At 49.0% G+C, this 22,232-nt stretch overlaps 1 protein-coding gene and 1 long non-coding RNA gene across 6 annotated transcripts in view; one reads left to right on the top strand and one right to left on the bottom strand.

Moving 5' to 3' along the window:
* Positions 1-16,258, bottom strand: part of ASB18 (ankyrin repeat and SOCS box containing 18) — a 60,299-nt gene extending 44,041 nt beyond the window's left edge. For 4 of the 5 annotated variants that reach the window (XM_073217933.1, XM_037009932.2, XM_037009936.2 and 1 more), the window contains exon 1: positions 15,986-16,258. In XM_073217933.1, coding sequence (XP_073074034.1) covers positions 15,986-16,190 — 205 coding nt within the window. In that variant the 5' untranslated portion in view covers positions 16,191-16,258. The remainder of the gene's footprint in view (positions 1-15,985) is intronic. The other variant, XM_037009935.2, reaches the window with a different exon arrangement.
* Positions 8,982-9,926, top strand: LOC140844728 (uncharacterized). The gene is made up of 2 exons (XR_012123209.1): positions 8,982-9,116; positions 9,872-9,926. It is a non-coding gene; the product is annotated as an uncharacterized lncRNA (long non-coding RNA).
* Positions 16,259-22,232: the final 5,974 nt, after the last annotated feature.

The raw sequence follows: 22,232 nt of genomic DNA, 5'->3' as shown, positions 1-22,232 counted from the left end.
TGCCTCGAAAGCTGAAGGGCTCTCACGGGGGACAGGCGGCTCCTGGTTGGGGTGGCTTGGTCACTACTCTGCTGATGGCCATGGGGCTGTGGGTTTTCCTTCATGGAGAGGCTGCTGTTACCCAGGCATCCCTTTGCAAGAGGCTCTCTGTCCAGGGGGCCTGCAGGTGGGCACCCTTGGTGCTATTTGCGGAAGAGAAAACTGGGACTTGGAGATCCAGGTAACGTGTTCAGGGCTTCTCAGTCCTGAGGTGGTCAACATCCAACATCTTGTGAGTCCGTGGGCTTCCCACCTGGCCCCTCCCTGCCGTCTTTGAGCCCGACACACCTTAGCACAGGTCCCTGCAGCCCCCGATGGCGCCCTGGTGTCTCAGGCCTCCTGACGTCCCCTGTGCCAGGCATTCTTGCTTTCCCTTTCTCACTGGGCTGGCTCCATCATTCTTCAACACACGGCTGAAGCCTCCCTTCACCTGCACGGCCGGTCCCGCTGCCTGTCCTGCGCCCTGTCTGTGGCGCCTGCCACAGTGCCACTTGGTGCTGCTCCCTGCCGCTGACCTGTCTGTGCCCCCAGCGGACCACGAGCTCCTGCTTCCTCCCCTCCGTGGGCTTCTTAGTACCTCATCCAGTGTTCCATACGCAGCAGCTGCGCCGTGCAAATAGTTGAAAGAGCAAGCGGGTTGGTGTCTTTGACATTTGCTCAACTACATGTAAATTCCTCTGTGGTTCTCCCTCTTATTCTTGGCCCCCTGCTCCCTTTTCCCTTAGGGAAGAACAGGTGGGAACGGGACTCTCGGCTGGCCAAGGCCAGGGACTCCAGTGCTGGGGGTGCACTTCTACCTCAGCTCTATGGGTGTCACTGCGCAGCCCACCTTTCCCCACGTGCGATGCTGCCTTACCGAGTTTCATAGGCAGGCCTTGCCTATGTATGCTCCGTGAGGGTGCTTTCAAACTTTGGTGTCCGTATTTTTAAGTTTATCTCCCTTGTGTCTGACAGCAGAAACAGCATCAGTGCCACAGTGGAACAGCAAAGAGGGCTTACAAGGGCCCAGAGTACGCCTAAACACTGCTGAGTGCTGTGAAAAATGCAGTGGTGACGAGCATACAGACCGTGTTTGCAAGGAAGGTGCAGCTGCCATCAGACCTTAGAGGCAGGTAGGTGCGCACCGGCCGTGATGGACGTCAATGCAGTGGAGGCGGTTCCCTCACCCAGGGCAGGACAAGTCAGGTACTCTTCCCTCTTTATTTACATATATTCATTTCAGTAGCAATATTAATTCTTCAGATATTTCATTTCTCTAACCATAGCCATTTTGCCTGGTTATTTTTCTCAGACTGGTCGTTGGTAATTAGATGCATTTCTGAAGGATTTATTCATGCATGACTGTACGATCCAGCCGAGCTTGTACCTCACTTTAAACTGGAGAATTCTTTTGTTCCTGACATATTTTGTCCTGGTTATTTTTAGAAGGGTGGGGGGGACACTGGAGTGGAGTCCAGGGGTAAGAGCCATTCCACCCTGTGTTCTTTGCTAAATTTAGCTTTCCAAGTGTTATGTTGTCAACAGCTCCTTAAACATCCGCGCTTGGTTTCATGGGGCAGAGAACAGTAGTCCAGAAACAGGCGTGGTTCTTCGTGAGAGCTTTAGAAATAGCTCATGGTAGACAGCACTGTGGTCACAAGCAGGGCATGCAGATGGCCTCAGGACCATGGCAGAGGTGTCTCTTTATTTTTTAAGAACGAGAATTGCAGTATGTATCATTATTACATTAAAAACCAAAACAAAACAATATAAAAATAAACAGCTCCCCCCCACCAAAAAAAAAACTCTGTTCCATTCATTCAAGAAAAACCAGTCCATTCATTCATCTATTCATTTAATAAAATATTTGTGGAATAATACATTCTAGGGTGTGCTGTTAGTTGGGGCTTCAGAGACAAAGAAATACAATAATCCTGCTCGCAGGGATTGTATAGGAAAAAGCAGTGGCCGGCGGACCCCACCGCACAGGAGTTCTTTAGTGCCTCCCTCCCAGCGGGATGAGAGCCTTCGGTTACAGGTGAATATCACTGTTTCCTGACCCAGCGCTCGGCTGGGCCCCAGTTTGCCTGCTGCAGCCAATTCTCCCCGTCCCCACCTGGTTTGGCTCGGGCCGTTTTTATCTCATTTTCATCATCCTCACCCTTCTCAGCTTAGTCAAAGCCAATGCAGAGCCTTCAAGATACAACTCAAATCTTATCTCCTTTGCCCATTTCAGTCCATATGGAAACAGCTTCTTCCAAGAGTGAATTTGTGTATGAAGTTGCTGAGCAATTGACAAAACCTTTGAGGAATTGTGATAAAACAGTTTGGTTTTCAAATAGGAACAAAATTGATGCCTTCGAGTCTGAATTGATAGCAGTCGCAGGCAAGATCCCTAAATGGATTATGAAAAATATGGTTTGGGAAGTTTACCAAAGGGAGTAGGGACAACTAGGAGTTCTGTGGGTCACTAGGAACAAGTCAGAGGCGATAAAACAATTTTCTTTTGTGACATGGTTATTGCATTAATATGTAGAGGGAATGTAGGCACAGGTTATATTTCAATCTGCAATAGAAGGTTTTATGAATGCTTTTTAGAGAAGATGGAAAAAATATGGGTCTTTCTTCAGGAAAATCTTGCTAAAAACTCAGACTGGAGAAATAATACACAATGTATCTATAGACCAGAGGTTAAAATCTTGGCTGTCAAATGGAATCACCAGGGAAGCTTTAAAAAAAGACCTCTGCCTGGACCTCAACCTGAGAGGTCCTGGCGTGATGGGCTGGCACAGCTTGAGCATCAAGGGGCCGAGGCTGAAAGCAGCAGCTCAGAGAGGAGAGTGGAATCTGGTTTCAGCCGGACCCAGCATGACATATGTTTAGGTATGATTTGAGTGAACATGTGAAAGTGGGGGTATCAGATTTCTGGGTGAGGTGGAACATGGCACAATCAGGATTCCACAAGATCTCAGAGGGCCAGAGCAACGGTATGATTCAATCAATGCCCCAAGCCAACGTTAACCCCCGTCCCCCCACCGCCACAGGATTCTGATGTCCTCACAAATCACGTTGCTGAAACTGCCACATATGGCTGGAGGGGCCCCTGTTTCTGGCACTAGAGGTTTTTCTTGTTTATGAGCTCAGAGGTTAGTGGTACTATGGCTGTGTTGCTATTTGCACCCACATGTAGTTGACAGAAGTGCAGCGAAGTAGACATTATGTTGAAGCATTCAGAGCCTGTCTGTACGGAGTGGCTGGCATCAATCAGGTCTGGGCTTGAGTCCCTCTGTACCGGGCCCCTGGCTCTGTGGGGGGCAGTTTTCCCAGAAGACCTTGCAGCACCCGTGCTTCGCCTCCTGTTTCCCTTGACCTCTGTGCTTGCTCGGACTGTGCGTGCTCTGCCCTGTCCCCACACTGGGGCACAAAATCAGCTCATTTGATTTTTCTGGGCCGGTTGGATTGCTTCCCAGTCAGCCCATTCACAACATCACTCAGCGAGTTTGGCAACTGTACTGAAGGTACGTAGGGGTCTGTTGCCAATGGCAGCCTCTCTCCATCCCCGCTTCCCCTCTCTCTGCAGGCTAAACCCCTCCCTTGAGGTTCCCTGTGTTCTCGGGCCCCCACTGGTTTCAGTTCCTAAACCAGGGGGCTGGTCCAGAACATTCTTCCGAACAAATACAATGCCATTTGCAGAAGAGAGGGATTCCAATGAATATAATTTTCTCCAAATCAGTACATTTAATATTTTAGTTCTTCAGAAGAACTACCGAATGGTACCTGTTTGATGGAGGAACTTCCTTTGTATTGGTGGACCATTTTAGGCTATTAAACAAACTTAATTGGTCTGGTCCTTTATTGCTCACTGGGGGGTGTACTCAGGAAGAGAAAGAACAGAGCAGGAGACAATACCCAGCTTTTATCTGGAAGACAGCTGAAAGGCTGAATCTCCCTGAAAACTAACCAGGTAGTCAGGCGGATTTAAATACAGTTTTTCAAAGACTGTTTTTGGGTCTTCAATTATAAGGAGACCCCAAAACTGGTTCTCCATACAGAGTCTTGTAGTGTAGGTAGCTAATGAGAGGGAGTTTTTGCTTCTGAATCAAATGAGATGGAAAAGGAAAAGCCACCTCAAAATTTTAACGAGTTATACAAATGGTAGTGTCTAAGTGAACGGTAATTACTATTTTCAAGTGATACTGGGATCTTTGCATCCTGCCATTGAATCGATGCACAATTTTCTCTTCCTTGAAGCATCAGAGGATGAGCTGTGTTCATACTGAAATGCGGGGAACGTGGATTTGGTTAAAGAGTCAGGCTGTTTCTCTGAGGCAGCGACTTTCTGTGCCTTCAGGCCACAGGATAGTGTTTCCCAGTCTGCAAGTTGTCTTGCCATTTCCTGGTGTTCTTGGGGAAAGACAAACGTGTGGATTCTTTCCTGGGCCATTGGGCAAATGTCTGGCTTTCTTCTGGGGTCAAGTGTCCAAGGAAATGGACAAGCTAAGGCAAGAAGTCATTCCCACTGTGGACATCGTGAGATTCTGAGCACGTTCTCAAATATACCAGTGTTTATTGTTAGCCTGGTCAGTTTTATTTCTATGAATGAACTGTTTCTATGAACAGCTATGTGCTAAGTCCATCATCAGACCCTGGGATGCTAACATCGCTACCACTGGGCCACAGCCCCAGGTTCTACAGTGGATTTGCTGCCACACCTTTTTTAGTCCTCATTAATCAGTTTAATTTCTAAAGGCCACTCCTCCTTCATCCCTGCTCCCCTCAGCTTTTAAAATTAAAAAAAACTTGTTTTTAAAATAAGAATCTGGGCAGGTATGTAGGGTTCTCCTGTTAGGAGCTCCAGGACATACCCACCCATCCACCAGTTAGTCACACAGATATCAATATAAAAATGGTTACATAGCTCACCCTTCTCTCTGAATAACAATGTTAGCACAGCACACCTCATTTAACAAAACATTAAAACATTTTACTTCCTCAGATCAAGTGTATCTATTAATAATGACTTAAATTGTCTGTTCTGATTTCACATTATTAAGAAATCTCATTCCCATTGTGTGGAGGAATACAATATGCAGAAAACACCCCACTAACTTACTTCCCTGATGTTGGTACCCAGCCCAGTGCAAATCGTGCAAAACAACAAAGTCCCTTCTCATTTGAATGCCATCTTCTCCAAAGGTCAAGAGCCGCTTTCACTGACAGCCCAGGAGGGCTTTTTTGGAAGCTCAGAAACAAAGGTGCCCTTGAGTGCTGCGTGTCCTCCGTGGCAGAGCGGCCACACCCTCGGCACGTATGGCCGCCGGTAAATAGCCCTGGAAGGACATTTATAGACTGTGGGGCTGTTGCTGGAGAGCATATCATTGACACTTTCCCTGATAAAGGTGATGGAGTCTCTTTATGACTGGCGTGGGGATTTAATTACATGATAAAATTGCAGCTCCTGCCTCTTGAGACAAATTGCATTTTAAGACTGATTGTTTTTTATGAATCTCACACAGGGAGCAAAATACTTCTCTCTTGAAGTTGGTCTGATCTGATGGTTATGCCCTATCATCTTTTACATTCCTTCCAGAAACGAGAAGTTTTCTGATCCTGCGGTTGAGGTGGGCAGGCTCCTGGTGGACCCTCTGGGCTGCTTTGCATCTCTGTGTACAGCAGAGGGAGGCCAGCTTTGTCTGATGGATTGAAGGCCCATTTTATTTATTTTTTGTTGCAAAAAAGAGCACTTTGAGTTCCCGACAGAAAGATAGGAAAAAGACACAAGAAATATGTATGAAGGACTATTCAACTTATACACAATGTCCAATTCTACTAATTTAAAATGCAAGTCACAGTAACAAGAGATTTTTCTTTTTGCCTCTCAAATTGTGAAAGAGTTTTTAAAAAATCAAGTTTTAGAAGAGTTCAGTGAAACTGATGCAGTCTAGTATGCATGTGGAGGGTAAATTTCTATACAATTTGGAAATATTTTGTATTGACATTACATGTACAGGGCATTTTTCAATATCAGCAGCTGCAGAGACAAACAGGAGAAATCCTTGCCCTTAAGGAGTGTTAAACTTAGTGGGAGAGATAAACGAGGCAGCCATTAATTAGCAAGTGGCATGAGACCATTGCCAAGTGGAGGTTCAGGTGTGATGAGCAGGATGCCTCAAGCAAGATATGAGCATGATCCCAGTTAGGGATGGGACAGGCCTTCCCCACAAATGGCATCTGAGCTGAGCACAGAAGGAATTAAAGGACAGGGGTAGCCCATGTCCCCCAAGGGTCTGTTCCCTCCCAGATCTATGGTGGGGGCAGGGAGAGTGGTATTTTATTATTCTGGGCTAAGCAAGAGGCATGCGTTACTGGCCTTAGGGCGGTGTTGCATGGGGCCAAGGGCACGCCAGGAAGGTGTGCACCTAGGAAGGCAGGCAGCCATTGATCCCGAGGGGGTTCAGGCAGAGGGGTCTGGGGTGGGCAACAAGTGGCAGACAGCACCCCAAGGATCGGAGCCCAGGTGAGTGGCAGGGACTAGTCTTTGGGTGTGCCACCCCAATCCCATTGTTAGGGAGGACTTGTCCCCCCAGATGCCAGATCCTTCAGGGTGAACCCTCAGTTATAGAGAGCCACCTCGCCTAGGAACTTCCCCAGGTGGCCAGATCCAGTGGCTGATCAGGTGTGGTCAGATGAGGACGTCAGAGAGGTCCCGCTACTTTGACCCAATGTCAGAAAACTGTGACAGGCGTCTGAGCTGCAAAGCTCTCCTACAGGCTGGCCACCATGCCGTGGGGTCTGTGTCACAGATCACCTCTCCGTCTGCAGGCACGGCTGCCCCCCAACCTGTCCCAGGTGTGCATCCCCAGCAAATACTCTGCAAGGCAAACTCCACTCAGCATCAAACTATCACCCCCTGGGCCACCTAGAAGGACAGGCGATGAGGTGTCAGTGCAGGAGAAGGCAGGGGAGCAGGAAGACAGCCTGTCCCAAAGCCAAGAAGGGTATAAAGGGCTGTGGTGTCACTGACATGTGGCTTGGACCAGAGTTTCCTAACCACCTGAGGTGAGGGACCAGGGATGATTTTTTTCTTCCAATTTGTCCCAAACTGCTTCTCTTTCAAAATACAGAAAAAAGAAAATTGAAAAAAGACGTATAATTACAAGTCCAATAATCACACACGTGGATGTTGTGTTAATTATCAAATCGCTCTCAATGTTTTTAAATGCTTACTGTCAATTTTCTTGGCAAACACTTGGCAGAGCAGCACCTGGCTCCCGCCTCGCTCCGAGTAGCGCCGTTACGGATCAGTGTCACTGGGGCACAGGCTGGGTGAGGGGACGCTGGGAGGAGTGGTGGGGTGACCTCGCTCGTAGCTCATCTTTGAGGTCCTTGCACATTAAATAAAATATGAGCTGCACATTGTTGGACAGGGGTTGCCAAACGTTTTCCGTCCTGAGCCAGATAGTAAATACTTCATGTTTGTAGGTCATACGGTCTTTGTGGTAACTACTTACTTCTGCCACTGTAGCCTGAAAGCAGCCACTGACACCCTGTAATGGAAGAGCATGGCTATGTTCCAGGAAAACTTTATTTATATAAAAACAGGCTCCTGCCCCCGGGCCATAGTTTGCTGACCTTTGTTGTGGGGAACCGTGGTAGGTCTGAGACATTCCTCTCCCACCCTTCACTCCAGTGAAACCTGCTCTGTGTTCTCGAGGCCAACTTGCTAACAGTCACTGAGCTTCCAGGGACCCAGGCCCGTGTTTGCCTGTTTGCTCTCACGTCTGTCCTGCCTTAGGTTTGTGGAATTTCTTGACTCTGTAAATTTATGTCTTTCATTAAATTTGGAAAGTATTTGATGATTATTTCTTTAAATATATATATATGTCATATATATATGTCATATATATATATATATATGACTTCAGTTGAATACAACAGACCTTTTAAATTGTCCCATATTCCCTGTTCATTTTGTTTTCAATCATCATGTGTCCACACAGATGCTGTCTTTTGATCTGTTTTCACATCCACTGGTTCTTCGGTCATCTTCAATCTGCTGGTAAACCTGCTGTGAACTAGATCGAGCTCTGTCTTCAAGGGAGGCGGGCACACTGCAGCGGTAAAGAAGCAGGGAGAGTGGGCATGAGCAGCCGGCCACCCATGTCTCCTGGCACCTGCTTTCCGCCCCTACCCTTCCTATTTGTATAGAAGAGGTTTTGGTTTTCTTGCAAGTCAGATGATGTCATTCCATTGCTGAAAGACTCCTCACTGCCTTTCCAGATGAGGCCGGAACGCGTGGCCTCAGGCAGTACAGTCCCAGCTGACCAGCCTGGATTGCCCTCCCCGTCCCCTGATTCATGTGCCCTATAGCAAGGCTCTGCTTCCCTGCACGGGGTGCATGCTCCTGTGGGGCCCACATTTCCTCCCTCTGCTTGGATTCCCTTCGTTTTGACCGCAGCCTGTTAAGAACACAATGATCTAACAAGGGCCAGCCCAGGAGAATTTTGGTGTCCTCCATAGGCTATTTGGTCTATTAATGTTTATTATATACCTACTGTGTGCCAAGACACAGTGACTGGGACAAACCTAGTCCCTCATCAGTATCCACTGGCTGAATTTGGAATTGGAAGAAAATGGAATTTGAAATGAGACTGGGAAGTAGAACCGGGCTATAGGCAGGTAATGTGTTTGCCATTCCGATTAGTTCCTTAGGAATGAATGTTCGTGCTAAGCAGAAGGGCTGCCAGGACCATTGCACCCTGGAAGAGCCTCTTTGCTATTATCCTCATTTCTTTTTGTTCCTTCAAAACTCTCAGTGCACTTGTGAGTGATGCTAATAGAAGAATGTCATCAGCATACATTATTTCCTTATTAGCCTGTTTCTCAATTTTGATTCTGAAAATATCCTGATTTAGTCTAATTGCAATTTCACTGTGTTCCACAGGCAGTGATGGTTCATACTGGGGGGAGCTGAGACACGACCCTGTAGGATTTTTCTTCCTGCCCATATGCTTTGAAGCTGGACCATTAGCTCTAAGGCATGCATCTCATCTGTTCGCAGTGATTCAACCTGCTTCTTGGGAAAAAAAGAGCCTAGGGTGTGTGTCTGGTTGAGAGCAAAGAAATACCTTCATTTTAGGTGGTGGGAGATTTTTCTGTATCTACAGCATGGGCTGCTGCTGGAGCCATTTTATTCCTAAATAATTTAACTATATTCAAAGATAATCTGATGTTATTGTAGGAAAGTGTATTTCTAATAAATTCCACTTGATCTGGGTGAATCAATTCAGGCAGCACATAATTGAGTCTGTTAGCAAGGACTTTAGCAAGAATTTTGCAATCAGTGTTAATTAAGAAGATGGGACAATAATTTGTGCATAATTCCGGATCTTTTCCTGGCTTGTGAATCAAAGTAATAAGAGCAATGCTCCGGCTGGTGGTGGGATAGTGTCATTAGGTGCTGATTTATAAGTACTTAGAAAGGTTTAATTTCATTTTGCTTCGAGCAGGGTCTCCCTGCCCCCACACCCTCTGATCAGGGTGTGCAGCTGAGATGGCAGGGCACTTTCCTCTCTGTCCTTCCCTGTCATTGCTGACCTCCTGCTTCTCGTTGCTGTTTTTACTCTGCAGCAGGGCACCCCACTCATACATCCATGTTTTTTCTTAATACTTTTATTTGAGTTATTTGAAGCCAGGGACTCCATGCTATTGATTGTGTGTGTGTGTGTGTGTGTGTGTGTGTGTGCATGTGTGAGCATGTGTGTGTGTGTGTGTGTGCATGCACAAATGTGCGCATTTGTGTATACTGCAATTCAAAGGGCTGAACACAGTTTCTGTGGGACATTTTTCATAGGTCTTCCTGCAAACTGTGTGTTGGTGGGCCAGCATCAAGAGCCCTTGACTACAGGTGAGGAGACAAATCTGGTTTGTATGCTGCTGTTACCTGGCTCTTGACCAGGAAGGGAAAAGCAAGCACCTCAGTGTCCCCATTTGTAAAATGCAGCCATAGGACAAACTACTGGTGTCAAGAAACACTGGGACCTCAGGTATGTAATTCAACCTCCTGGGGCCTCATTTTCCTTGGCTGGGAAAGTGGGAAAGACAATAGCCCTTGGGAAACATGCACCGAATAGAAGTCCTCACTGCATGTGATTCCCTTTGCCTTCACGTAGGGCTGGTTCCGTTCTAACTGCTCTGGTCTGGGGACATATTCTCCCAAACAGTCAGAACACTGCTGGCCCCGGGCCTGGCTACCCCTTATCTGGTGCACTTGAGCTCATGAACCAGTCTCCCACCAGCCATTCAGATGATGCCTTCCCTGCCCAGTCAGCCTGGAGCTGGCCACCATTCCTTTGAAGGCAGGGGACCCCATTAGGATGCCCCACACCTGTAAGGGTGATGGAGTTTTGTTTATCTCCTCTGTAAACACAAGCTGTCAGTCTTAGAACCCTTGTTAGTCCAATTTGTAAAGACCCAGGGACATGACCCAAGCAATCCCATCTTTTTAAAATAAGGAAATAAAGGTTCAGAGAGATGAGTCAATGGTTCAAGAGCTCACAGGTAATGGCAGAGCCAAGGCAGAACCCTGGTCGCCTCGCCGTCCGTTCTCCTGCCACCCCATGAAGCCACGTGTCTCAGACCTGCCAGCAGCCCTCATGCTCTCGTCTTGGGTTCTAACACGAGTCCGCTGAGGTGGGAGCTGTGCTCCCTTAACTGACAGTCAACTGTTTGGCTTGGCTTGCGCTGTGTCCCCTCCACGTGGTGGGAGGGAACTGCGGAGGTAGCCCTAACGTCATGGCGAGCTCCGCGTCGAGCCTGTGGGGACACTGGGTGAAGGAGAGATCGAATTCTGCGAGCGGACCCCATGTCCACCCCAGGCTCACCCACACTCTTTCCCCACCTATATGTGCTACAGGGTGAGATCTCTTAATAAAAACCCAATTAGTATTTCTTTAACTTGCTTCCAGATGCTTAAATACCATTACCCCAAACACAACATAATGCCTCTAGTTTTCTATTTCAATCAGGAATTCAAGTAGCATCTTGACTTGTATATAATATATCAGCAGCAAAATCATGGAATGCTGACATCCTTAATAATAGCAATTAGTAATCAGTTGTTTCTTAAGTAGTTTGATTACGCCAGTTGCCAAATTACACAGTTGATGCGGTTGGGGGCAAGAGGGGTCCGCTTCCCCTCCGCCAGCCGCCCGTCGCCCTCCCTGTGCTCTCCGCGGTCAGTGAGCCGAGAGGTGCCGGAGGGCGGCGAGGACAGATGAGGCCGCTGTCACCGATGTTAAACAGCAGAGACATGGCTTTGGCAGGAAGTAGAATGAAATATTCCTGTGCAGAGACACCAGCCTCATAGTGTCTGTGGAAAGGCAGTCTGAGCCTACCCCGCTGCACGTTAGCAAAGGTACTTGGCCCGTCCCCACCAGGCACAGCCGGAGTTTGAGCTTCTCTCGGGGCACAGACCCCATGCTTGGTTCTGGAATAAGTGTTAGGCAAGCTTCTTTCCTGTGAGGAGGTCATATTTTAGTTTGAAGTACACAGTGGGTATAAAAAAATAAGACCGAGGGCCTTAATGCTCTTGTGGAGGAAGGAGGTGAGTCTGGGGGCTGGGGTGGGTAGGGGCGGCCTTCCAGTGGAGGTGACCCCCTGCGTGGGGTCTGCTGGGACAGGGGAACGTTTGTGAGCAGAGAGGCGCTCACGTGCCCTGGGGTTTGGGTTCAACCCTGGTGGGGAGGTTCCTGTTGGGACGCGGTGGGCAGCACAGATGGGAGAGCTGACTGGGGTGCGTTAGGGTACCAGCCCTGTCCGGTCATTGCACACACACGCACACACACATGCACACAGAGGCTGTGCCCCCACCCAAGGGCGCCCCAGATCCTCACAGCGGGCAGTCCAGGGCTGGCAGAGGTCCTGGTGAGTCTGAGTGGGAGGGCCGAGCGCCCCCTAGAGGCGGCTGTGCTCCTCCCGGTGGGGAGCCGAGTGTCCCAGGTCCATCCTTGCGGGAGAGCGGGTGGCTTTGCAGGGCACAGGGGAGTTGCTCCCTTGGGGGAACCCTGATTGATGACGATGCTCCAGCCTCTGGTCTGCTGCGGGCTGGGCAGGGAGGGGATGCCCTGCACTTTGTCCCATTATCTGCTAAGGCTAAATTTTAAGTTCCTCTGATCTTTGCCCTCATCCAGGGCACATATGTCCCCCTGAGAGGACGTCTCCAGAAAAAGCCATTCCCACCATTTTCTTGCCTGGTGCTTCTTTTTCCCAATGTTTTGTTGTGATGTTGACATTGAAAGGAATTTTTAGTGTTTTTTCTGTCCTGTTTGGTGGGAGTGGTGAGCTCACAGAGCGGTGAGCACAGGGTCTCACTGACGGATGCGAGGTCCCGCGGGTCCTGTTGACAGGCAGGGAGAATTGCTGGTTTTATTCTTCTTAGTTTGGCAAATTGTCATCTTTTGAACAATACCTAGAATTCTGTCAAACAGGATTATCCTTGGGTAGAAAACTTTTCCTTCCCCTCCCCAGATGCATCTGAAGGCGGTCCCAGCCCTGCCTCTTCCGGCCCGGGTGGGCGCTCCCAGCTCTGCCCAGCGCCTGGCAGCCCCATTTTCTCCAGCATGACCATCTCTTCATCTTTCCACCCCTCCTCCCAAGGATTTAAATCTTTCCAGCATCCATTCCCAACATGGGCTGCGCTGCGAGGTATTGCCGTCAGCTCTGACCACGCTTCAAGCATTCTGAAGACCCCATGTCCATGTTAAATCCAAGCAGCTCCTCTTCCTCAGGGACATCCCACTCACAGTCACCTTAGAAAGAGGCCACTGTGCCCACCCTTGGGAAAGTGGAGCCCGTGCTCCATTTCAGGCTGTGTCAGCGAGTCTTTGGGATGTGGCCTCAGAAAGGCCCAGAGATGGAAAGGACCTCAGTGACCATCCGAGCCAGTGTTTCCCTAAGGGTGTCTGCAAACCCCCAGGCCCCCTTGTGGTGAAACTGCACCGAGCCTTCCGTATTCCACTGCACCAACCTCCGAGAGTATGGTGGGCAGGGGACATTTCCCAGCTCATCCTCCGCAGGCCTCTGCTAGGGAAGCAAGAGTCTAATCTCATGCACTAGTTCATAAGTAAAGGCACTGTCCAGGGAGGGGAGGTAACTTCCCTGAAGTCACACAGCTCGCTGGGGGCAGAGCCCAAGCTTCCCTCTGGAAGCTTCACTCCGAGGCTGGAGATTTCCAGATACCTGGGCTCTGAGCTCCTTGGAGGCAGCCCTGGCTACTATTCCTGTGTATGTCTTTCACCCTCCATACTGCCAGGCACACAGCAGAGGCTCAACACACTGTCCCCATCACATCACAGACCCCTCTGCTTTCTGTCCCTGATGTTGGCACTAACCCCTGCTCGTGGCCAAGACCTTCCCGTGGAGCTGCCCAAGTGTTTCTCATCTTTGCCATTTATCTTTGTGTTTATCCCACTTTCCTGGCATGGACCCTTGTCATCTGTCCCCTGGGTGACTGCCTTCAGTTGTCTCCTAGCTGGACTCTCCTATCTGTTCTTTCCTTCAAATCCTGTGTTCACCTTTTAACTAGTCACAGGGGGCCATACCCAAAATGCAAGTGTGAGCGTGCCACTCCCCCCATCCCCAGGTTTAAGGTCAGCTGGCTTTCCCTGTAATAAAATCTCTGGTAACAAGATGTGCCCTAGGGTCACATGCTTAATCATTGAGTGTGCAATCATCCTGAAATGAAGACAGCGCAGAGTCCTTTAAATATGCCATCAGCATCAAACTGCTCTTGCCCTTCTGCACTGCGCGTTTGGTGGGAAAGTACATACGTGTGTGATTTAGGATGTAATGGGTTCCGTGGGGGTGGGGACAGTAACTCCCAACACAAACTTCACTGGTTTCAAGTGTTCAGTAAAGTGGTAATTACAGTCAGGATGGTGCCGGGCAATCAGAAATGTGAGAAGAAGTGATATTTCAAGTCAAGCATTTCGAATCCACAGATCCCCAACCAGATGAGGTGCTTTTGTAAAAGGGGATGTGGAGACAGGGCATCCACTCCTGTCTGAATCCCAGCAGAAAGCAGATGGTGGGACCACAGGGTGTGACAAAGGTAGGCAGGGCTCAGGGAAGCCAACGAGGGGTGGCCATAGCCACGGTGGGACCCCTTCATCCTGTGTCCCAAGGGGCAAGCAGGGAGGTGGGAACTGCCAGCCAGGACCCGAGCCTTCAGCACATGGATGGAGCCAAGCAGCAGCAGCGCTCGGGCAGGAAGGGCCCCTGGAGTCACCCCGTGCCCGCCTGGCTCCTTCCAGCTCTGCGTCAGCTGCACCCACAGGGGAGTCAGAGAGCACAGGGCAGGTTATGCGGTTCAAAGGGTCAGCCTCACGGGTGGGTACAGAGCAGGCAGGGTGAGGGTGGGTCAGAGGGCAAGTGCAAATGGGTAGCTCAAGACGCCCGGCCAGATCGCAGGTTGTGATTGGCCAGTTTCCTCCCCACACGCCAGGCGATCTCCTGGTGCCGTGTAGTGGGGCCTGCTGCCTGCCTAGGCTGAGCTAAGACAGAACGGGGCGTGCTGCTCTTCGGGCTTGTGGCTTTCCGGCCGCCATCCAAACTGTGGCCCCAGATATTAGGAGAACCAAGGAAAGGGAGCAGCAGGAGACGGTTTCTCCCTAAGACCTTAAGCAGCTTGTTTCCGTCTCCAGTGAAGGCAGCCCAGGGGGTGCCCCCGAACCCAAACGAGTAGAGGGGTGGGCGCCCCCTGGGATGTTCTGATCTATTGTCTCTCTTCATCAGAATAAAGCTCTGCTGGCACCTATGTCCCATGCACACTCTCTTTTGTGCACTTGTTGCTTGTGTGAACATGTGTTCATGCATGTGTGTGCATGTGTATGTGTACATGAGTGCACACACGTGTGTGTTGAGAGGCAGTGTGTCTCAGGGTGGAGAGGAGCCCTGAGCATTCCTTAAGGGCCAAGATAAACCCTGGAGGGAACATCTGAGGGGCTGGAAAACAGCACAGTGCAATTAAGGGCAAATCCTAGGTCAGGGAGAATATTGTCAGCAAATATGAATGAGGGAGCATCTATATATGTTACATCAAGCAGTTCTACAAAATGACAAAAAAGATGCAGAGAAAAGGGGAGAAATGGGAGCCAGGGACCCAAACAGGCCAGTCAAGTGTGAAGAGGTCTACAAAGAAAACCAAAGGCTTTGTGCTGGACGGTAAGGAAAGAATGGATGGGCAGGGGGAGGAGGATGCCCACAGCACGTTATTAAAGGGGTGACTTATGAAGCACGAATCTTTGTCACCAACGATGTGGAGGGTGTGGTGAGACACACAGTCAGTGTCAGAGGAAATAGAAATACTTCCAGAAAACAATTTGGAAAATTTTCTATCCTTGTTCCAATAATAACTTCTCCTAGGAAGTTATCCTAAGACTATCATCCCAAATAAGAACAAAGCCGCAGTGAGTGCTAGCAGAGATGCTAATTACAGCGTTACTGATGGTGGGAACAATGTAAACAAATATTCCCCTCCTGTAGGCATTTGGTTTAAGTATTTTGTGACTGATCACCTCAAAAGACGATTGAAATCAAGGAGATTTCATAACACCATGGAAGATACTATAGACATATTAACTCAACAGAGCAGAATACAAAATTATACCTACCACACGGTTAAAAATAGGGGAAATTTACACATGGGAGAAAATGGAGAAATGAAACCAACACTGGGTGAGGATGGTGGTGCCGGGCTTCCTTTCCTTTTGTGTTGAGCTCTAATTGTTGCCTACGTAACACACGGCTGGACACCACGTGTGCAGCATGCCCATGCGTGGGAGTGAGAATCAGATGGCCAGCACTTGCCTTTTCCAGCCCTCTGCTCTCCACTTCAGCAACGGCTCCCCCCTCACATGCACCAGGATGGCTAATCTAGGTTCAAGCACAGCAGATTCATTCCAGTTACCTACTAGCACCCCAGGGGGCAGCTGGGCTGAGGGGTCTTTCATCCAGTCATCGTTGGCCAGTTCTATGACGGCATCCACGTGCCCAACTTCGGTGCAGATCAAGCGCCTCACACCCTCCTCATTGCTGGCGTCCAGGGCAGACTTTAATCTCTTCACCAGATCTGAGGTGACCGGGTAGTCGGGAAGGCAGTCAGAGTTGGACATTGTAATGTCGTTTTTGGTACTGACCACTTTCCTTCTCAACTGAGTCCAGTGTTTGCAGCTGAGCCTCAGAGTGGTGTGGCCGTGGTTATAAATAGAAGAGGCTCGAGTTGCAGCGACTGGGGAGGGCCACCTGCCAACAGCCCTCCCCCTCCCCTTCTTTGAAGAGAGACAGGACTTCATCCTCCCAAAGGCCTCAGTTCAGGATTATTCGACAGATGGAGCAGTAAACATATTTGTGAGTGGGGCAAGAAGAGTGGATGCTATTTTAAAAGAAATCTCTCCTAGATGCAGTGGAACAATGTCTACTTTTACCCAAAGCAAGAGTCTATCCAGAGACTTTAAAAACTTTTTCTTGAGGCAGGGCTTGGAACCTGTGTTCTGCAGGAAGGACCACTCTGTGACGCTCTGCAGCACCTACCCCTGCCCGTTGTCCAAAGGAGAGGCAGCGTGACCGTCGGCTGGATGGGCCTTGACCGGAAGAGAGCTGTGGGTCTTGGGTGTCCAGTTCAGGGCGGGGGCTCAAGCAGACGAAAGCACAACCAAAGAAAATGAAAACAAGGGACCTAAATGTCAGTGGCAGCCTCTCCCACCCCAAGGCTGGTAAACTAGCCTCAAAGTGCCCGATTCCATGCCCTGTGAGGTGCGAGGCCCCCAGCTGCTCTCTGTGCATTCCTCTGCTTGGGGGGTGGGGTGGGGGGCTCCCCAACCTCAGTCGCTAGGGCTCCTGGATCTCCCTGCCTAACTGTGCACAAAGCCCAGCTGCCCAGCAGTTTGCCTGCATTTTGTGACCATTGTGACGAGCTGAGGGGCCCCCAGTCTTGCCACCTCTTCTCCTTGTCTTGTTCTCTCATCTCCCTGTGTGATGGTTAGTTTTATATGTCAGCCTGGCTGGGCCACAGTGCCCAGATATTTGGTCAAACATTATTGTGGACATTCCTGTGGAGGTATTTTTGGATAAGGTTAATGTTTGCGTTGGTGGACTTTGAGTGGAGCGGATCACCCTCCATGACGTGGCTGGGCCTGACCCACTCAGTCAAAGCCCTTAACAGACCAAAGATTGATGTTCCTGAGCAAGAAGGGGTTCTGTGAGCAGACTGCCTTTAACCCCAGCCACACGTCTTCCTGGGTGTCCAGTTGTGCTGGCCCTACCACACATTCTGGTGCCAACCTCCACCACTGTGAGTCAGTTCCTTAAAATAAATCTCACTCTCTCACATGTATGTGTACACACCCTATTGGTTCCATTTCCCTGGAGAACCCTGGCTAATGCGCCCTCCGTTCAGCTTGGGTGTATGATTTGACAGGTGCTATTCCGTACACCGACACCTCCCCGACACGGCTGGCATCTGCACTTGAGGAGCCAGCCCTGGAGTTGCTCTCCAACCTCTGTTCTCCCTACTACCTAACACAGCCTGGATTTTTTTTGCTGTGAAAATGTGCCTGGCCCTTGGTGATGGATGATGTTGATTTAAGTTAAAATCAGTCCTAGTCTCCTTTGCCAGCTACTCAATGTCCCAGCCCCCTCTGAAGCCCAGTGCTGGGCAGTGAGAGCAGGCGTGGTCTGCTCTGGTGTATCTGGGGTGCTTTTTTGCTTTCCTGATTGAAAGGGGAAGTAGTGGCTGGTTTCTCCCTTTTCCCTTCGTCTTGCCTTGAACAAGGTTGTGATGTGTGGAGCTGTGGCAGCCATACTATAGTCATGAGGTGACAGACCCGAGATGAAGGATCAACATACTAAGGAGAGTGAAACAGAAAGAGGGGAAGAGATGGCTCCTTGATGACATTGCCAAACCTTTCCCCCCTGCTTAGAGCTGTCAACCACCAAACTTCTTGTCTTTATTCCCATAGCTCTATTTGTGTGTTTTTGGTGATTTGCAGCGTAAAAGTATTCCTGGTTGATATAGGTAGTGTGCTCACTCTGCCTGTAAAATCATGGAAATGTCCTAGTTTCAGTCTAAAGAGATGCAGCAGAAATGGCTCAGCCTATGATAAGGGATGTGAGTCAATCCCCCCAAGCCTTCTGTTCTTTGGTAATTGAACTCCTGCCTTCCATGATGAACTCTCACTGGAGCCGGTAAGAACAGCAGACAACCCGGACTGGAGAACCGGTGGCATCACGAGCTAGGGCCGTCAATAAGCAAGCAGCCAGGGCCGCCCGAGGGACTGCCTTCCAGTGTCACAGGGACTGAAAGTGGACCCAGAGGGAGACATTCCTGGAGTCAGTGACAGTGGGTTCTGCCTGGAAAGGAGATAGAAACTCAGTGGACCAGTTTTCAGTTCAGATGTTTGGCCAACTTGGAGAGAGTGTGGTTGGTCTCTGGTTCTTTCTTTGGCCAAAGAATTGTGAGTTTTGAAAGAGATTTTGAGTCTGACTTTCCAAGCACAAATGCTTTGGCATCAAATGCCTTATATTTAGAAAGAAATTTAACACCAGCACCCTTGTGGAAATACGAAGAGAGGGAGGGTAGTGACCATAGGAAAAATCATCTGAATTTGAGTAAGGTGATTTAAAGAAATACACTGAGAATTATTAGAGATTGCTATCAAACTTCAAATCAGAAGGGAGGTAAAGCTGAAGCACTTGTTAGGCAGATAATAAGATGACATAGCCTCAAAATGTGGCACTCACTGATCTTAATTACCAAGCTATCTGCTGGGTGTTTAATCAGTAGCACATATACTATGCTAATTATTCTGGCTAATTTTGTTATAATGTAATTCTTTATCAACCCTGCTATGTATAAATTAGGAATGGAAATGTAACGAACACAAATTATATTTAAGGCAACATGAATTTCTTTATTTCAGTGTGAAATCTTCTAATCTCTATCCTTATCTTTCCCCTTTCAATTAGCTCATGTGACCCCCAACTGCCCACCTTGCCACAGCGCCCCTCAGTCTGAACCATCATTTGAGGAGAACGGAACCCAGCACCAATATTTCCCCTTCACTTCTTGGAAATCTTATGTTTGACTTACTCCTTCAACAATTGTCCTTGAAAGGTGCAGAGTACACATTTAAGCAATCAAGGGCAGACAGATCCCGGCTTTCTCTGATTCAGAGAGAGGTGGCTTCATTGTTCTCCTTTACTGTTTAAATAATCATTGGTGGGTACCATAATTCACATATTTTCACTGATAGATCATATGTGACTTACGTCAAGTTATGTTTACAAATATGTTTAAGTGGACTACTAACACTGATTCTCAGAGAAAAGCATAAACATTATCTAGAACTTTTTCTGTCCCATGGGTTTGCATCCTGGGAGGTCGGGCTGGTGCAGAGTGTGGTGTGGCTGTGCTGAGCCCACAACAAGCGTGCCTTCAGAGACCGCCAGCCTCGAAACTTTCGTTCTATCAGTACTTTTGGTTTTGAAATTTTCTGCAGCAAAATAACAATGCCTGGTGAATAATTGGATACAGTGTGGGTCTAACTTAGTCTCGGCGCCTTGTGGGTCTAACTTAGTCTTGGCACCATGTTAAGATTGAACATTGGTGGGTCAGTTGCCTGACTGGCAAGGTCGTGGTCTGGGAGGCGCGGTCAGTCCCAAACACTCAGGCCCCGTTGTGATCTGAGCGTGAGGCCCAGGCACCGGCATGTCCAGGTTACCTAGAAGTGGCTGTGGAAGGGACCCCCTTCCGAGGCTGGTTTCTTCTTTGAGCCTGAATGCCCCTGCGGTCACTGAGGTTCAGGCCGCTCCTTCAACACTGGGCGCCTGCCTGAGTGCGCTCGGCGTGTGGCCCTCCTGTGAATCCTGCAGGACCTCCAGCTCGCTGGTGCTTGGGCTGCTTCCTTGGGCCTCTGGCCGCTCGTTGCTCTCTGCACTCCCGCAGCCTCACTCTCGGGTTGCCCGATTCCTGGCTCCAGCCACGCGTGCTGCTTGCTGCGGTCACAAGTGTTTCAATGTGGCTGAAGATTCCTCTAAATTCTTTTTTAGTGAATCATAAGTTTCCAGGCTTGGGAGCTTCGACCAAGACATCTGTGTGAATGCACTTGACGTTGTGCGGCGGGACTGGTTGGCCTTTCAGCCACCGGGTCTGTGGGGAGCTGCTCTGTAAAGTGGCGCTGTTACGTGGTCCCCATGGGCAGCTTTCTGGGCAGTGAGGAAACTGTTTCTGAAGGCTTGAAGCAATGCAATGGGGCGTGGGCACAAACAGGATGTGAGGAAAGCCACTGAAACTCGTGCAAGGTTTTTTTCTCTTAAGGGCATGATGTGTGATGGCATGGGAATGGGGTTGTACAGTGGGAGATGCAGACATTTTGCATTAATGTTACCATAAAAGACAAAATAGCAAACAAATGAGTTGCATTCAGTAAGTACCTTTTGAACCCTTGTATCTGCCGGGCACTTCTCCATGTGCTGGGGCTTTAGTATACATACGGTGCACCCTTGAACAACATGGGTTTGAACTGAGTGGGTCTGTCTATGGATGGGTTTGTTTTTTTTTTCAATAAAAATATTGGAAAATGTTTTGGAGATATGTGACAATTTGAAAAAATTTTCCCTAGCTTACTTTATTGTAAGAATGCAGTATATAATATAATAACATACAAAATATGTGTTAAGTGCCTCTTTATGTTATCAGTAAGGCTTCCTGTCAATGGTAGGCTATTGGTAGTTTTTGGGGAATCAAAAGTTATACTCAGATTTTCAACTGTGTGGGGATCGGGGTCAGTGCATCTAACCCCTGTGTTGTTCAGGGGTCAACTGTACTATATACCGATCATATAGTTCTTAATATGCACCAGGCATTGCATAGATAAACCCATTTTCTCCTCTCAGTGGTCCTGGAAGGCAGCTGCTGATCACTAACACTGCTTGGCAAGGGGGGGCAACCAGGAAGCAGTCACACAGCTGCTACGTGGCCGAGCCAAGAGCTCAGGCAGTCTGTCTGTGCTCTTCAGAGCTGTGTGGTCCTGCTTCTCGGCTGTCCAGCCCCACTGGGTCCCTCCTGGGCTCCTGTAGTCCATTTCTTTCTCATCCCTTCTTTCTGTTCTTTGAGTCTTTTTTGAGGTGCAGTATTGTGAGAGCAGGTGGGGAGGGGCAGGGAGGGGAGAAGAGGGGGGCAAGGGCTAAGGCACGGACCAGGCTGTTTGGGGCCCTTCAGGAGAGAAGGTCTGGGAGCCCCTGTCATGTGTGTGGAATTGGATAAAGAAAGAAAGGCAACTGTCTTAAAATAGCCTTTGGTTGCTGGGTGGTGGTCCTCTGATGAAGACACGGTGTCGAGACTGGACCACCAGGGTCATGGCTTTTTAAGTTACACAGCTAATTACGTGTATCACCACCATCGACTGGGACTGGCCGCCCAGCATCGCACACAATGATGTAAGGTGGGGAGTTTGCCTTCTAAACATTAAAATCAACCTGACAGAAAGCAGAGTGTGTGAAGTCACTCCCAGGATTCAGAGGAACACTTGGAGACAGTAATCTGTCTCCGTCCAGAGTTGTAACTCATTCTATTGCAGACAATATTGGAAATAGAGGAAAAGGAGAAAAACTGTGTCAGTGGTTGAACTAGGGCAGAGTACATCCCCATGACAAAAATTCTGAGGAAATCCTATGAGAAATTGGGCAAGTAAGAGTGAAGAAACACTGCCCACCCACTGTGGGCATAGTAGGAGATGCAGAGAGGGACCCTGGGTGAGAGTGGGCAGGCCTGGCCTCATCAGCAGGTTCAGAAAGGGGCCCTGCATCCCACAGCACACCCAGAGCATCAGCGTCTCATGTCCTCCTCTGCTCCTGGTGCCCCACACACGAAGCCAGGGGCCTCCCAGGATGGTCATGTGTGGTTCAGAAAGGGGCACCACGCCATCCATTTCAAACAAACAAAAAACCTTAAAGAAACACTGCCTCAGTGGTGAAGCTCCCAGCCGTCCCTGTAGCCAAGTATTTCCCATTTCTGTATTTCTGTTATAGAAAAGTAAAATGTCTATAGGTCAAGCTCTGTCTTCTTAGCCTGGGTCTAAAAACATTTCAGACACATACAATCCATGATGTGTCCACTGCGGTAGGCGGCCTCTGAAAAAGCACCTGATGACCCCAAC

Source organism: Manis javanica, chromosome 12 (genome assembly GCF_040802235.1).
Source record: "Manis javanica isolate MJ-LG chromosome 12, MJ_LKY, whole genome shotgun sequence".
Lineage (NCBI taxonomy): Eukaryota > Metazoa > Chordata > Mammalia > Pholidota > Manidae > Manis > Manis javanica.
This window is presented reverse-complemented; position numbering and strand designations above follow the sequence as displayed.